Source organism: Muscardinus avellanarius (assembly GCF_963383645.1).
Source record: "Muscardinus avellanarius genome assembly, chromosome: 13".
Taxonomy (NCBI): domain Eukaryota; kingdom Metazoa; phylum Chordata; class Mammalia; order Rodentia; family Gliridae; genus Muscardinus; species Muscardinus avellanarius.
In genome coordinates this window covers 58,095,012-58,111,502 of record NC_137799.1, presented here as the reverse complement: position 1 = coordinate 58,111,502, position 16,491 = coordinate 58,095,012, and the positions used below count along the sequence as shown (strand labels likewise).

The 16,491-nt window shown below is 39.0% G+C and overlaps 1 protein-coding gene across 4 annotated transcripts in view; it reads left to right on the top strand.

Moving 5' to 3' along the window:
• Positions 1–16,491, top strand: part of CCDC171 (coiled-coil domain containing 171) — a gene marked incomplete at both ends in the record, with an annotated part of 323,708 nt that overhangs the window by 22,920 nt on the left and 284,297 nt on the right. For 3 of the 4 annotated variants that reach the window (XM_080709192.1, XM_080709191.1, XM_080709190.1), the window contains 3 exons: positions 578–752; positions 9,738–9,928; positions 12,635–12,766. In XM_080709192.1, the coding sequence (XP_080565318.1) occupies positions 578–752; positions 9,738–9,928; positions 12,635–12,766 (498 nt within the window). The remainder of the gene's footprint in view (positions 1–577; positions 753–9,737; positions 9,929–12,634; positions 12,767–16,491) is intronic. The other variant, XM_080709193.1, reaches the window with a different exon arrangement.

Sequence of the window (16,491 nt, the reverse complement as noted above, 5' to 3'; positions counted from 1 at the left end):
TATTTTGAAACAGGGTGCCGGGTGTGGTGGTGCACACTTGTATCCCAGTCCTTGGGAGGCTGAGGCAGGAGGATCATGCAGGTTCGCAGCCAGCCTCAGCTACTTAGTGAGGTTCTCAGCAACTTAGTGAGACCCTGTTTCCATATAAAATATATTTTAAAAAAAAGTAGGTCTGGGAGTGTAGCATGGAGGTAGAAAGCCCCTGGATTCCATCCTCAGTACCATAAAAAAAAAAAAAAAAAAAAGAAAGAAACAGGGTCTTGCTAAGTTACCCTGTGCTGGCCTTGTACTGGTATTACAGGTGTGTGCCACCATGCTCAGCTGATTTTTCTTTATTCTTACAAGAATTTCTTTAAAAATTTTTAGTGGATTTTCTAAAATAAGAAACTTCTGAATGTCATTTGGTAATGTAGTGCTTCCTTTCTGGTATTTCAGAAAATATGAATTTATACATTTTTATCTAATAAATATTATGGAACCAAGTTTCTCTAAGAAATTTAAATGTTTGAGCACATGATCTCATAATCTTGCAGACATGTTTTAATATGGGTTCATGAACTTGGAAATCTGTTTTTAGCTGTCAAGCTATGAGAGCCAGATTGCCAAACTACGGTCCGAGGTGGAAAAAGGAGAAGCGTTGCGACAAAGCCTGGAATATGACCTGGCTGTTGCTAGAAAGGAAGCTGGTCTTGGAAGACGGGCGGCTGAAGAAAGATTAGCTGAGGCACATAGGATCCAAGAAAAACTCTGTGGTAAGACTACTGCTATTTCTTTCCAAATTTAGGGCTATAATCTTATTCTTTATCATTCCTTACTTACTGTTGTATATTCATATAGGATCAGAGGTAGGGTTTTAATTCATTGACTGACTTTTTTTTTTTAGTATTGGGGATTGAACCCAGGGCTTTCTGCCTCTGAGCTACACCCAGCCCTATTTTATCTTTTATTTGGAAACAAGGTCTCACTAAGTTGCAGAGGGCTTAAGTTGCTGAGGCTGGCCGCACACCTGCGATCCTACTCTCTCAGCCTCCCAGGTACTGGGATTGCAAGTGTATACCATAAAGGCCAGCTTCACTGACTGACTTTTAATTGGCAGACTTTTCTGAGTATGTATAAAATCTTCTGGCAATTGATATACATTTATATACTTCAATTTCTTATGGTGCTAGGGATTGAATCCAGGGTCTTTTACATGATAGGCTGTAACACTGTTTAATTTTTTAGCCCAGATTAATTTTTTATGTATTATCACATGTATAGAAAAAAGAGGTTCAAAATTTACTCTTTTAAAGCACTTGTTCCATGAATAGTCAGCAGTATCACAAAGGAATTTTGTGTTTAAGTCTATATTCTAGTCTGACTCATTATAAATATTATGAATCAGAATCTCTAGCTTGAGAATCTATGTGTTCAAGAGATACTGCAATCTTTATACTCATGAGAGCTAATCAGCAAACTGGTCATGGTGACACATACCTGTAATCTCAGCTCTTCAGGAGGCTGAGGCAGGATTATTGTGAGTTTGAGGCCAGCCTGGGCAACATGGTGAGATCCTGTCTAAAGAAAACAAAAACAAATACAAAAACAAAAGAATAATGTTTCCATGAACATTCTTATACACAGCAGTTCTAGTTAAGAAAACACGGAATATGGATTAGAAGACTGTCCTATCATTTCTTTACTGATAGTTGAATGTAGGTTGTTTTGAGGATTAAATGAGAAAAAGAAAATGCTTTGTTATCTTCAAAGGCTAAACAAATGTTAAGTTTTAATTATTGTAGTGGTTAAGATTCTTACTTGGGGCTAGTTAACTTTGATTACTGACATTTGTCAGAGGGTTTTTTTTTTTTTTTTTTTTAGATATTGGGGGTTGAACCCAGGGTTGCTTTACCTCTGAGTTGCACTCCCAGTCTTATTTTATATTTTATTTTGAAAAAGGATCCCGCTAAGCTACTGAGCATCTCACTATGTTGCTGAGGCTAGCCTTAAACCTTTGATTCGCCTGTCTCATACTCCTGAGTACTGAGATTACAGATGCCTGCCTGCCATGCCTGGTGTTCAGAAGTATTTTTGATTATGTAGAAGAGAAAAATAATTATCTTTTTTTTTTTGCCCATTGCAAGATTTATGGCTAGTACCTTTATAACAAACACAGATTAACAAGAGAAAATATAACAAATTTATTTAACAGAGCTTTACATGACATAGGGATCTTTAGGAATGAGGATTCAAAGACACAGGGAAAATTATTTTTTATGGTGAGTCTGTTGAAAGAAGTGGATAGTTGTGGAGAAATATAATTGGACAAAAAGGGTGTGATCTAGTGGTAATAAACAGGGGGGAGCCCAGCAAGGCTTGTTTGTTTATGGCATTATTTTCCTCTGGGCATAGAGCAAGACACCTATCACATGAAGATCTCAGAGCAACATTTCTAGATTCTTTGCCTTGCTTTGGGGAGGTAAAGGGGTGGATGTTAGGAGGGATGGAGAAGGCCACGAGACTGTCTTGCTTCTTGAAGTCTCCTTTAACTCAAAAGTATTCAGTAAATCATGGAACCATACTTGGGATATTATGTTTTAAGCTCTGAAAATTACTTTTGGTATTTAATAACTACACAATTACTTGAATTTAGGAATATAAGAATTAGAAAATAGTAAATGTAAAAGTTAATGACTTCTGAGCCTGGTATGGTTATGCATGCCTGCAATCTCATCCACCCCAGGAGGTTGAAGCAGGAGGATTTATTTATTTATTTATTTATGCATTGTAATCATACATCACATTGGAATACAAGACTTGAGAGGATATACAAGCATACATCATCCAATTAGCCCTCATCCAATCCCCATCCCATTCCCTCCCCCACCCTCGATCCCATGCTTGATCGGTGATTATCTTTGATACATTTGTTTACGTACCTCCTGTATCTTATTTATATTTTATTGCCGTAAACCAACTCAGCTCAAATGGGGTGCGAGTCCACTCACGGTCGAGAATCTCAGAAAAGATGGGGAAGGATAGGGTGACGTACTGCAGCCTCTTATCTGCAGCGATTCTTTCCCTCTAGGAATTAAATTTCTTTAAGTTCCTACTGGCGGCGCTTTCTGGAAAGAATCTGATATGGACAAGAGCTTTGTGAGCTAATGACACTTTATTACAAGAACCCCGAAAAATTTATACCCTTCACCAGTAAAGTTAATAATAAGAGAAAAGGAGGTGAATGCAATCACTGTGAAACAATAGTGAATAACATGTAAACAAAGGTAAAAAAACTAGTCCGGCTTTCGGCTGGCTTTCGGCTTTCAAGAGATTAACTCCGGATCTTCTCCCTGATCTTGCAGACAAGCAGTTCCAAAGGGCAATCTTCCCGAAGAAACGGGCACGCCCAAGGCTTGGAGGCCTCTCGGAGAATCTTCTTTAACTTTCTTGGAACTTTCCATCTTTTGGGCTCAGTCCGTATGGCAGGCATGGGGAGATGTGGTGATTCAGGTGGATGTGATAGAGTTTTCTCAGGTGTTGCCGTCTTACCTCCTAAAATCTGAAAACTTAAGCAAACTCACAACACAGTTTGGCAGACAAACACCAAAAATACCATGTAGTTTTTAGATTTAGTTGTCAGATATACTTCCTTAGCTGTGAAACACTTTTCCCCAAACGATAGGCTTATTAGAAACCTATTCATCTTATAAATAATCCATATTCCTGTCCCAGACCCTTTGCAATATCCTTTCCTTGGCCACGTGGCGCCCCTCCCATCTCGGGCAGGGCTCATACTGGGTGTAAAGGTCAAGAATCTTCCTAGCCTTCAGCTCCATTGTATCGGGCAGTATTAGTTGCTCATAAACTGGGTTGCTTTGATGCTACACCCAATGTTTGTCTTCCCGTATCTGGGCAGGATCACAAAGAGAGGTAAATGGAGGCATCGGGTTGCCTCCCCCTCTAGGTTAGTTAGTGATTAGGTTGAAGGTCAAAGATTGAGAGGAAATCTGCGTTTGTAATTACTGACTGGAATGCTACCACCGCATCTAATCTCTAACTAAGTTCTTTTACCATCTGAACAAAGCCAAGGACATTTAGAGGTTTGGACAAATTACCAGAAATTTTATTTTCCACGGACTCAGTTTCTCTCACAGTCCTGATCTTACACCACCGGAGCAATTCATGTGGAGAGTTAAAAGAATCATTATTAAAAGAATAATAGTATGAAAGAATATCTAAAAGTGGAGAGTACTTTCGGCCAGCGACCACACCTTCTCTTGGGGCTATTTCTCACTTTGAGATTCTGCCTATGGACTGCATGAATAATAATAATGCAGATGCCGAGAGGGCGTGGCTGTAGCTAGTATCTGCATTTTATTTTATTTTATTTTTTGGTGGTACTGGGGTTCCTGGAAGCCCTTCTACCTCCAGGCTACACTCCCAGACCTATTTTTACATTTTTATTTGGAAACTGGGTCTCCTAAGCCAGCGCGAAGCTGGCTTCGAACCTGCACGATCCTCCTGTCTCTGCCTCCCAAGCGCGGGGATTACAAGCATGTGCCACCACACCTGGCTTTACCTCCTGTGTTTTAAAGAGGCTCCATTCTCCCCCATCCCATACCCTCTGATTGGTCACCTTAGTTGCTTCGCTATAGGGCCCTTTCTATAACTCGACCTCCTCTTGTTACCCCTTTCCTTCTAGTTATTGCTAATTAGGGGAAGCATCTAGTTTTTATTTTTCTGTGATATTTCTCTGTGCATCCCACATTGCAAGTTCTGATCCCACTCTTGACAGCTTCAGTAGTGGCCTGGCCACCCGGAGGACTCTGATCCCAGTCTCGCTGGCTCCAGCACTGGCCTTGCCTCTTGGGAGGCCCCAATTCTGGCCTCACTGGCCCCCGCACTGAACTAACCCCTCCGCAGGCTCCTATCCTGGCCTCGGAGGTCCCAGCTCCCGCCTTGCCTCAAGGCAGGCAAAGCAGGAGGATTTAAAGCTCAAGGCTAACTTGGACAAGTTGGTGTGACCCTGTCTCAAAATAAAATTAAGAAAAAAGACTGGGCGTGGTGGTGCACGCTTGTGGTGATGCAGTGCTGGTGAGGCTGAGGCAAGAGTATCACAGGTTGGAGGACAGCCTGGGCAAGTAGTGAGATTCTCATCAGCCTAGTGAAACCTGTTTCCAAATAAAAATAAAAAGTACATATATGTATGTATGTATGTATGTATATGTGAATTTGCAGAGGAAGATGGTAGAATGGCCATCATTCTCAGGAAAAATGCTTAACTTTACTTAATTAGGGAAGTACAAATTAAAACCACAGTGGCCCTCCAATACACCTATCAAATGACTCTTAAAGATTCCCAAAGTGGGTGATTACCACTTCCCAGGTTGTGTGGGAATGAAATATAGATACATGAAAGAACATGAAAGAACTTTTGTCACTGTATCTTTCTGTTTATTAACTTAAAATAGGTACATTTCTTGGGGAGGGGACTTTGAGTAACTTTTTTTCTTTCTGAAAAGGGGATTGTTGGTGGCTATGGGGACAAAGAAAACATGGCCCAACAGCAAGGAACAGGCTTTATTCAGGACTACAACCTGGAAGGAGGCAACTGATGGGGAAGGAGGGAGAACCCATGAGAGAAGCCTGCCTCCTTAAAGACTTGGAGCTTTTTATGGGGCAAGGAGGGGTGGGTACAGAAGTAGTCAGGTAAGCCGCTGGTCACGGGGCCAGTGACCAGGTCATCTCAGTGCAGGGTAATGGTCAGGGGAGTTTCTCTTTCTTTGTTCCTTTGTTCTCCTCTGGCAAGGCCTCATGGCCATATCTCATAGTGCTCACAGGGATGGGATGAAAATAAGTTTGGGAACCTCTGCTGAGTTTAATTTAAAAAAACTGTCAGTGCCACATGTTGGTAAAGATGTAGAGCAACTGGAACTTTTATGCTTTCTTAGGGTAGTGTAAAATAGTAAAACTATTTCAGAAAAAAGTCTTGCAATTAAAAAAACAACATATGCATTTATCCTGTGACCCAGCAATTTCATTTTTAGTATTCCATGGGAAAGAAAAATATTTGCCCATGAAATATGACTCTAAGAATTTCATAGCAGCTCCATTCATAGTAGCCCCAACTTATAAAATAACCCCAACAATGTTGATTGACTAAGGAATGAGCAGATAATTTGTGTTATTCATACAATACACTCTTACTCAATAATAAAAATAAGCCAGCTACTGGTACAATAACTTGAATGGGTCCCAAAAACATTGTGCTGAGTTAAGGAAACATTACACACATGAGGACATGCTGTATGATTCCTTTCATTAAAGTTATCGGATAGGAAGAATTGTTGGTGAAAAATATTTGAACCCCTCTCAAGAGCATGCTACTGTGAGAATGCTCCTACTTCCTAGTGGGAGTGAGGAAGTTTGCCCTCTGTTAATGGTAAAATAGAGCATCTTCTGACTGGCAGAAATGGTAAGATAGCATGCTACATGCTGGATATTGAGGGACCATTGTTTCCAGCTTCCTTTTTTGGCTGGCTTCCCCAAAGCATATTACCCAGATTCCTATACTTCATATGGGAAGCAGGAGGACTTTTCCATGGGCCACCTGACCAAGCCAGGAAGAAAAACCTTGTGATAGTGATACTGGGGTTATATGAATGTATGTATGACCCAGCCAATCCCCCTCCAGTGGTCCATTGTGGTCAACCTCCACCCTCTAGCTAGGGATCCAGGTGGTAGGTATATTTGCGTACATGGTATATTATACTTAATAGCTCTTCATTCCTAGTAAAGAGAAGGAAATCAAGAAGTACCAGATATTTTAGGAAAGTCTTTAAAACAGAGAAAAAATCAACTTGAAAGAAAGAAAAACTCTGTAGGGACAAGTATATTTTTATTATTTTAAAAAATTTATTTATTAAGCCGTGCATGGTGGCTCATGCTTGTAATCCCTGTGCTTGGGAGGCTGAGACAGGAGGATCACACAGGTTCGAAGCCAGCCTCAGCTACTTAGTGAGGCTCTCAGCAACTTAGTGAGACCCTGTTTCCAAATAAAATATAAAAAAAAAAAATAGGTCTGGGAGTATAGCCCGGAGGTAGAAAGCCTCTGGGTTCCACCTCCAGTACCACCAAAAAAAAATTATTATTTATTTATTTTTTATTTATTTTTGGCGGGTTTGGGGATGGAACCCAGGGGTATTTGACCTCTGAGCTACACTCCCTGCCCTATTTTTATTCTTTATTTTGAAACAGGGTCTCACTAAGTTGCAGAGGGCCTCACTAAATAGCTGAGGCTGTCTGTGAACTGTGATCCTCCAGTCTCAGCCTCCCGAATGTTGGGATTACAGGGTTGTGCCACCACAACCGGCTTTTTATTTTATTTTTTGAAGTACTGGGGATCAGGAACCCATGACCTCACATTTGGTAGGCAAATGTTTTGCCATTGAGCTATATCCTCAGCTTTTATTTTTTAAATTTTTATTGTTATTGTTATTTTGATATATGGTCTTGCTAAGTCACTCAGGCTGGCTTTTTGATCTTCCTGCCTCAGCCTCTCAAGCAGCTAGAATTACAGGAGTGTACCACCATGCCCAGTGAGAAAGAAATTTTAACAAACAAGTAGCATTAATATCCTCATGGCTGAAAGAGAGTATAGTCCATGTATGTGTTAAGAACCAGATACTAGCCAGGCGTGGTGGCGCATGCTTGTAATCCCTGCTCTTGGGAGGCAGAGACAGGAGGATCACGCAGGTTCGAAGCCAGCCACGCTGGTTTAAGAAACCCTGTTTACAAATAAAAATATAAAAAATAGGTGTCTGGGAGTGTAGCCTGAAGGTAGAAGGGTTTCCAGGAACCCCAGTACTACCACCACCAACAAAAAAGAACCATAAACTATTAAAAAATTTAAAACTCTTAGAAATTAAAAAATGTGAAAGTAGAGCTAGGTGGTGCAGACCTACAATATCAGCAGCTTTGGAGGCTGAAGCAAGAGGATTGCAAGTTTAAAGATAACCTGGGCAATGTACTTAGACCCTGTTCCAAAATAAAAACCAAAAAGGGCTGGGCATATACATCAGTGGTAGAGCTCCCCTGGGTTCAATTCCTAGTATTTCAACAAACAAACAAATAAGCAAGCAAACAAACAAACAATAGAAGCAACAACAACAACAAGCAAACATGTGAAAGCAGCTGGGTGTGGTGGTGCATTCCTGTAATCTTAATACTTGGGAGGCTGAGGCAGGAGATCACAGGTTCTAGACCAAGTATAAAGTATAAAATAGGTCTGTGAGTATAGCCCGGAGGTAGAAAAGCCCCTGGGTTTCACCCCCAGTACCACACACACACACACACACACACACACACACATACAAAATACAATTCAGAAGCTGGACATGGTGGTACACACTTGCCAGGAAGAACACAGGGTCATGGCCAGCCTCAGCTACTTAGTGAGGCCCTCTGCAGTTTAGTGAGACCCTGTTTCAAAATTAAAATAAAAAAATAGGGTTAGGGTATGGCTGAGAGGTAGAGTGCCCCTGGGTTCAACCCTAATTCTACAAAACAAACAAATAAACAAACCAAAAAACAAAGAAATATAATTTTAATATAATACTAACATAACTGGCATCTTTTAACAGGTGTGTTTGTACATATTTTCTCATTTTATCTTCACAACAACTTAACTAGGAGATGTTTTTATTCTTGCTGAGGGTCAGAGAATCAGGGAGGTTTGATTAGATGTAAAAACCTAACTTGGAAGCCTTTTCTTACTTATTTTCTAGATATTGAAACAGAGCAGCAGTGGGTGGTATGTTGAGAAGTGTTAGATATTGTTGAGGTATTAAGGTACCCAAATTGGGTGAGTAAATAGCTATAGTTCTAAGGGCTGGAGCTCCATTTTATAATAGTCTCATATGTAAAGTAGTTTGTTACCCATAATCAATTACCAAGATTTGTGATTTATTGAGACTTTTAATAGACCACAAGGTATTTTTTCTTTTTATAATGGGATTAAACCCAAGGAGCATTCTACCTCCAAGCTACATTCTGAATTCTTTTTTATTTTATTTTGAAAAAGAGTCTAACTAAGTTGTTGAGGCTTGCCTCAAACCTGTGATCCTTCTGTCTCAGTCTCCTAAGTATTGGGATTCATAACAAATGTGCATCACCACACCCAGCTGTGTCATGGTCTTTTACAAAAAATCTTCCTCTCTCTTCTCTTCCCCTCCCCTTCCTCTCTTCCTTTCTTCTTTTTCTCTTAACTGGGGATACAACCCAGGGGGCATTCTACCTCTGAGCTACACCCCCAGCCCCATTTTGTTTTTTATTTTTTGAAACAGGTCTTATGAAGTTGTTGAGGCTGGCCTCAAACTTGAAATCTCCTGTCTTAGCCTCTCAAGTATTGGCATTACTAGTGTGTAGCATCATGTCCTGCTTGATTGGTTTTCTTGAATAGAAGAAAAGCAGAACTATAGCTGGCACTAGAGTGATACCTACACGTGGGCATGCCTTCAAGTAGATAATACACTATTCTACAGCAAAAACATCCAAGGAGAAGAAGAGAGTGAGAACTTACAGAATAATTTGGTCCAGGAACAGTGAGCTTTTCAAGAGTTTCCTGAAATGAAAGGATTAAATGTATGGTCCTAAGATCATGCTGTCAGTGGAATCAGCTTCAGTGTTTAGGTTTTTAGACTTCTAGTGGTTGAACTCAAGGTCATATGTACACCTATTAACTCTTATATTTTTAATAGCTCAGAATTCAGAACTTCAAGGAAAGGCAAATGAGATCGAGAAAGTATTTCAGTCTTCCCAGCAGAAATGGAAAGAGGAATGCAGAAGATTTGAACATGATTTGGAGGAAAGAGACAATATAATTCAAAACTGCCATCAAGAGTTTGATTTACTTATGAAGGAAAAAAGCAGACTTGAAAAAACCCTACAGGTACATTTTTTTCCTAAAAAAATTTTCTGTATACTATTCATTGAGATGTGTTGTCTGTTACCTGAAGTTATTCTTTGGTTTCCTTCTTTCCTTCCTTCCTTTTCCCTTCCTCTCTTCTTCCTTTTTAGAGGCATTTTTACTGGTCTCTTTTGTAATATGCATATATTAATATGCATGCTGGGACTCTTTGAGAAAGTTTGTGATATTTGATATTGGAAAGAAACTAACTAAACACTCATGTGGGCATATTGTAAAAAGATAACAACCCAAAATCTACCAACATGAAAGTTTGGAATTTTAGAAATGTGGGCCCCAGATTTTGGTTTGAATATACAGTAAGTATAGAAAAATGTTGGTATGTTTGACATAAGTTTCATTATCTATGTAGGGCATATTCTACATACTTATGAAGTATAATTTTTTTTTTCAGTACTGGGGATGGAACCCAGGCTCATTCTACCTCTGAGGTACACCCCCAGCATGATTTTTTTTTTTTTTTTTTTGTGGTACTGAGGTTGGAACCCAGGGGCATTCTACCTCCAAGCTACATCCCCAGCCCTATTTTTTTTCTTTATTTTGAAACAGGTTTCACTAAGTTGCAGAGGGCCTCACTAAGTAACTGAGGCTGTCTGCAAACTGCTTTCCTCATGTCTCAGCCTCTCAAGTACTGGGATTACAAACATGAGCCACCATGCCTGGCCTGATATTTTTATTCTTTATTTTGAAACAAGATCTCACTGAGTTGCAGAGAACCTCACTAAGTAGCTGAGACTGTTCACGAATCCATAATTCTTTCGTCTCAGCCTCACATGTGCTGATATTACAAGCATGCGCCACCATGCCTAGCATACAGTATAAACATTTAATATTTATTTAAATTATTGTGAGTTATTTATTCCCTTTTTTTGGGTTCCTTTTTACTTCTTAAAGTACAATTGCTTTATGGTCGAGGTTACCAATCACTTAGGAGACAGATTTTGAGTTGTCTATGTTTGCCATATTTTTGAAGTAACAGCTTAAATTAAAAGAAGAACATGATAAAAATGCTTTGTGTAGACCACTGTGTTAAATGGCTTTTCTGAATTCTAGAAATGCCTATTCACTAAAAAATAATTTTATAAAAACATTTACTAAATGTAAAATTTGGTACAAGAGTCCAGACGTTGTCAACAAGATCTACTTCTAATTACCTGTCAGTGATGCTAGGTGGACTCTTCTGTTACCATTGTATTCCTAGACTCTGGAACAGTACCTGTCCTAGCCAAGGCTCCATGTATATTTGAATGGCAGGAGTTTAGGTGGTGGCTGGTGGTACAAGTCCTTGGAGGCCTGTGTAATCCTCCCCTCCCTCCAAAGTGTCTTGGAGCTGTGGAGAAAGAAGGGTGATGGTGGCAGCATTTCGGTAATCAGTTGCCAGCATCTTAAGATATAACACACTGTATAACCTCAATAGCTCTTTAGGAAAACTCTACTTTGGTTTAGGCTATTGGCTTTGAACTGATTTGCACAAGATTTTTGGGGGCGTGTGAGGTGGAGTAGAAGTCACTATTTAGTCCTTGGGGGAAACCTCAAGGCTGTTATGATAGCTTTCAATTAGTGAAGGTTTTGAGGGTAATATATATTAAATAGGCCCATATGGCCATGGAAGCTTTTTTCTTTTTTATATAAATCAAAGCAATTTTCTCATGTTTTTAAAAAATTTTATTTATTTGTGGAACATATTGAAAATGGTATACATTTGGACTATGCTTGGTGCCCTCTCCCCTTCCCCATTCCCCTTCCCCCCTCCCAACGAGTGTCCAGGTTAACCATGATATATTCATACTTTTACACATATTCAGATGTAATGGGGACTTATTTTGAAAACCTATAGGTTAGAAAATTGGTCTTTTCAGGTAACCTGTATTTTATATATCTTGAAAGGTTTGAACCATATTTGATCTTGTAAGACACTATTTCAAAATAAAGAATAAAAAATAGGGCTGGGCATGTAGCTCGGAGGTAGAATGCCTCTGGGTTCCAGCCCCAGCACCACACACACACACACACACACACACACACACACACACACACATCTAGGAATTTCCTTATATGCCTTTAATTATTTAGTTAGGTACTGAGGATTGAACCTAGAGGCATTATTCTACCTCCGAGCTATGCTCCCAGTTTTACTTTTTTTATTTTTTATTTGGAAACAGGGTCTCACTAGGTTTCTCACTACATTGCCGGGGCTGGCTTTGAACTTGCAATTCCCCTGTCTCAGCCTCCCAAGTACTGGGATACACCACCACACCTGGCTTGATATATTGTACAAAATTCCTTCCTATTCCCCTTTTGAAAATTTTGTGTCATATATGTATATAAATTATTGAGGATAATTGAAATAATTTCTTCATACGTAGAGATTTCCACATTAAGTGGAATTGACTTTATTTTTGTCTCTATTATAATAATGTCCTAATCGCAGAAGTTAAATTATTTAGAAAAATTTGGCCAAATATGTCTATGCATTCAAGTATATGTTATAATGCTTAAATGGGTAAGCATAGCTTCTTATTCAGATTTATATTCTGATAGTCAAAATGGTAGTATTAGTATAAAATTTTAACATGGATTATAAATAGTTTTAATAGTTGTAGGTAAGGAAAACCCTTTTATACAACCTTTATTGATATAATGGTAAAGAAAGATTTTATTTATATGAAGGAAGCGATGGAAAAACGTGAGCAGGAGAAGAATGAGATGGAGTCTCGTATCAGGGAGACAGCATCGGAAGAGTTTAGATTACAAGCAGAGCAATGGGAGGCAGAGAGAAGAGAGTTACAGTGCATAGTACAGGTACTTTACAAATAACTCAGTTCCTTAGATTTCTCTTTTAATGCTATGATATTAAAAGTTAGTAGGATAATTTACTAGCTCACTCAAGGGGAAATTAATTTCTAGTCTTTGATCTCTGGAAACCATGTTTCATTTGTAGTTATAGGACCATAAGGCAGCTGTTACAAACAGATAACATTACTGCAGAATTGGGTGACTCACATTGCATAAATTGTTTGATTTTGAGAAGAACATTTTATATATTTGGTATTTTATTCTTCCAATTTAAAATGTGAGACTAATAAAGGTCATTAATAGAATAAAAAACTAGAATAAGATGATTTTGATTATTAAAGGATCTTTATAGTAGTAGTGATTTTTTTTTTTTTAAATAAGTGCAAGCCAGGCATGGTGGCACACGCTTATAATCCCAGCATTTGGGAGGCTGAGACCAGAGGATTGCGGTTTGCGGACAGCCTCAGCTACTTGATGAGGTCCTCCGCAACTTAGTGAGACCCTGTTTCAAAATAAAGAATAAAAAAATAGGGCAGGGGAAGGCAGCGTGGAGGCGCATGCTTGTAATCCCTGCGCTTGGGAGGCTGAGATGGGAGGATCGCGTAGGTTCGAAGCCAGCCGCACTGGCTTAGGAGACCCTGTTTCCAAAAATAAAAAAATAGGTCTGGGAGTGTAGCCCGGAGGTAGAAGGGCTTCCAGGAACCCCAGTACCACCAGAAAAAAAAAAAAATAGGGCAGGGGATGTAGCTCAGAGGTCAAATGCCCCTGGGTTCCAACCCCAGATCCACACAAAAAAAGTGCAAATTCTAAATTATCATCTATTCCTCCTTCCCCTAAACACATAGAATCCACAAGACTTCAAATAGTCCAGTTTGAAAATTACTGATTACATCTAACCCACATTATAGGTGAACAGATGTAGAGTTAGCAGTTATTGACCTACTCAGATTGTAGACTTAGTGATTAATATGGGAAAAGATTGTAGGTCTCCAGATTCTCCAATGTACTTTGCCTTTTTTCAGGAGATTGTTTAATTAATTAGCTAATTTTATTTTTACAGTTCTGGGGATTGAGTCCAGGGGTATTCATACCCTTCAGGACTGTTTTGTATTTTTTATTTTGAAGTAGTCTTGGTAAATTGTTGAGAGTCTTACTAAGTTGCTGAGGCTGACCTCAAACCTGTGATCTTTCTGTCACATTCTCTGAAGTACTGGGATTACAGGTGTGCACCACTGCTCCTGGCTCTTATATGTATTTATTTTGAAGGGGAGGTAGGAGAAGCTCAAACTGTTAAAAAAAAAAAAAAAGTATGCCAGCCGTGGTCAAGAGGATCACAGGTTCAAGGCCAGCCTCAATTTAGTGAGGTCCTGTATAACTTAATGAGACCCTGTTTCAAAAGAAGGAATAAAAAATAGGGCTGGGGGTATAGCTCAGAGGTAGAATGGCCCTGGGTTCAATCCCTAGTACTGCAGAAAAAAAAGTGTTATTATTTTGGTACTAAGGATTGAACCCAGGGCCATTCTACCTCTGAGATATACTCCATAGTCTCCCCCCGCCTTTTTTTTGTACCAGAGGCATTCTACTTCTGATCTATATCCCTAGCCCTTTTTAGTTTTTATTTTAAGGCAGAGTCCCACTAGGTTGCTGAGGGTCTTGCTAAATTGGTGATGTTGACCTCAAACCTATGACACTCCTATCTCAGCCTACCAAGTGCTGGGATTACAGGCCTTTGCCACCACACCCAGCTTCCCCAGTCCTATTTTATTTTTTATGTTGAAACATGGTCTTCCTAAATTACCAAGGCTGGCCTTAAACCTGTGTCTCAGTCTCCCAAGTATTAAACCTGTGTCTCAGTCTCCCAAGTACTGAAAAGTACTGGGATTATAGGTGTGCATCACTATACTTGGCTTGTTGTTGTGTTTTTTTTTTTTTTTTTTTTTGGTGGTACTGGGGTTCCTGGAAACCATTCTACCTCCAGGCTACACTCCCAGACCTATCTTATACTTTTTATTTGGAAATAGGGTCTCTTAAGCTAGCGAAGCTGGCTTTGAACCTGCGCGATCCTCCTGTCTCCACCTCCTAAGTGCGAGGATTACAAGCACGCGCCACCACGCCTGGCTTGTTGTGTATTTTTAAAGAAAATTTTTGAATGTTTAATTTTCTTTAAGAAAAAACTCACCAACTTAAATTTTCAAATAAATTTTCATCATTTTCTCCATTATTTTATAAAAACAAGTACTATATCTTAGATAATTTTTTCTACAAAATGACAAATTGAAATAGCCTTTATATAGATGTTTAAGGTAGGCATTTTCATGAGAGTGAAAAATATAAACAGGCGTGGTGACACGTACATGTAATCCTAGTATTTGAGAGGCTGAGACAGGAGGATAGCAGGTTCCAGGTCAGCCTCAGCAACTTAGCAAGGCCTTCTGCAATTTAGAGAGACCTTGTCTCAAAATAAAAACTAAAATAGGGTGTGGGTGTAGCTTAGAGGTAGAATGTCTCTGAATTCAATCTTCAGTATCACCCCCCCCAAACAACAACAACAACAATAAAATACAACTACCTAAAATAAGTTATGCAGGAACACCTTCCTTCCTTCCTTCCTTCCTTCCTTCCTTCCTTCCTTCCTTCCTTCCTTCCTTCCTTCCTTCCTTTTGTTCTTTCTTTCTTTTTGTGTGTGGTACTGGGGATTGAACCCAGGAACATTCTATCTCAGAGCTAAACTCCTAGCTCTATTTTATTTTTATTTTGAAATAGGGTCTTATTAGGTTGATGAGAGTCTCACTACTTGCTGAGGCTGTCCCCAAACCTGCTATTCTCCTGTCTCAGCATCCCAAGTACTGGGATTACAAGCCTGAGCCATCACACCCAGCTGGGTCTCACTAAATTTCTGAGGATCTTGCTAAGTGCCAAGGATGGTCTTCAACCTGTGATCCTCCCATCTCAGCTTCCCAAGTACTTACTATGTTTCTAAGTGTGTACCACCATGTCCAGCAATAATTGTCTTAAAAACTAATCTGGAACAAACAAATTTAAGCAAAGAAAAATAACCCTTTCATTTCTAAATATTCAGATATTGGGTGTTGTGTGCATGTATGTCTCCACCATCTCGCATCCCATTAAGATGTATGAATACAATGCACCAATAAAAAAATAATAATAAAAAATAAATCTATAGTGCTACTAGCCAGAGTCCTAAACTTCTAAAATAGGATTCAGAGATCTCTATTTTAGTGTGTGGATGATATGATTTTGGTTTAGGTTCCTGGCCAACCCTATAAATCCCAAATGAAACATATGTTTTGGCAAGTTTTATATTATGAAGTACCAAAAGGAATTAAAAAGTCATGTCAGTCTTTAATTTTGATGTGGAAAAAAATGGTGACTACCATCAATACCTTGTACTGCTGTTTTAAGATAAATTTGATTGTATTTAGTAACTGAAAAGTTTAGTTTTGTTTACAAATTTCTTGTCTTTATATTAACATAAGAAGACATAATTTTTTGTTTCATAAATTAAGCTTAAGAAACCATCATCTGAACTTTATATTTAAAAACAACTTGAGGGCAAAGTTTTCTTTTCTCTATATTGTCTGTTAATAGGTATTTTTCATCCTGTAATTAGGTATTGCTGTCATATAGTGTTTTCTTTATGTAGGTCTCTAAGGGATTTCAATTTTTTAAATAAAGAGTCATAGTGATACCCTATATTTAACAGACAAAGC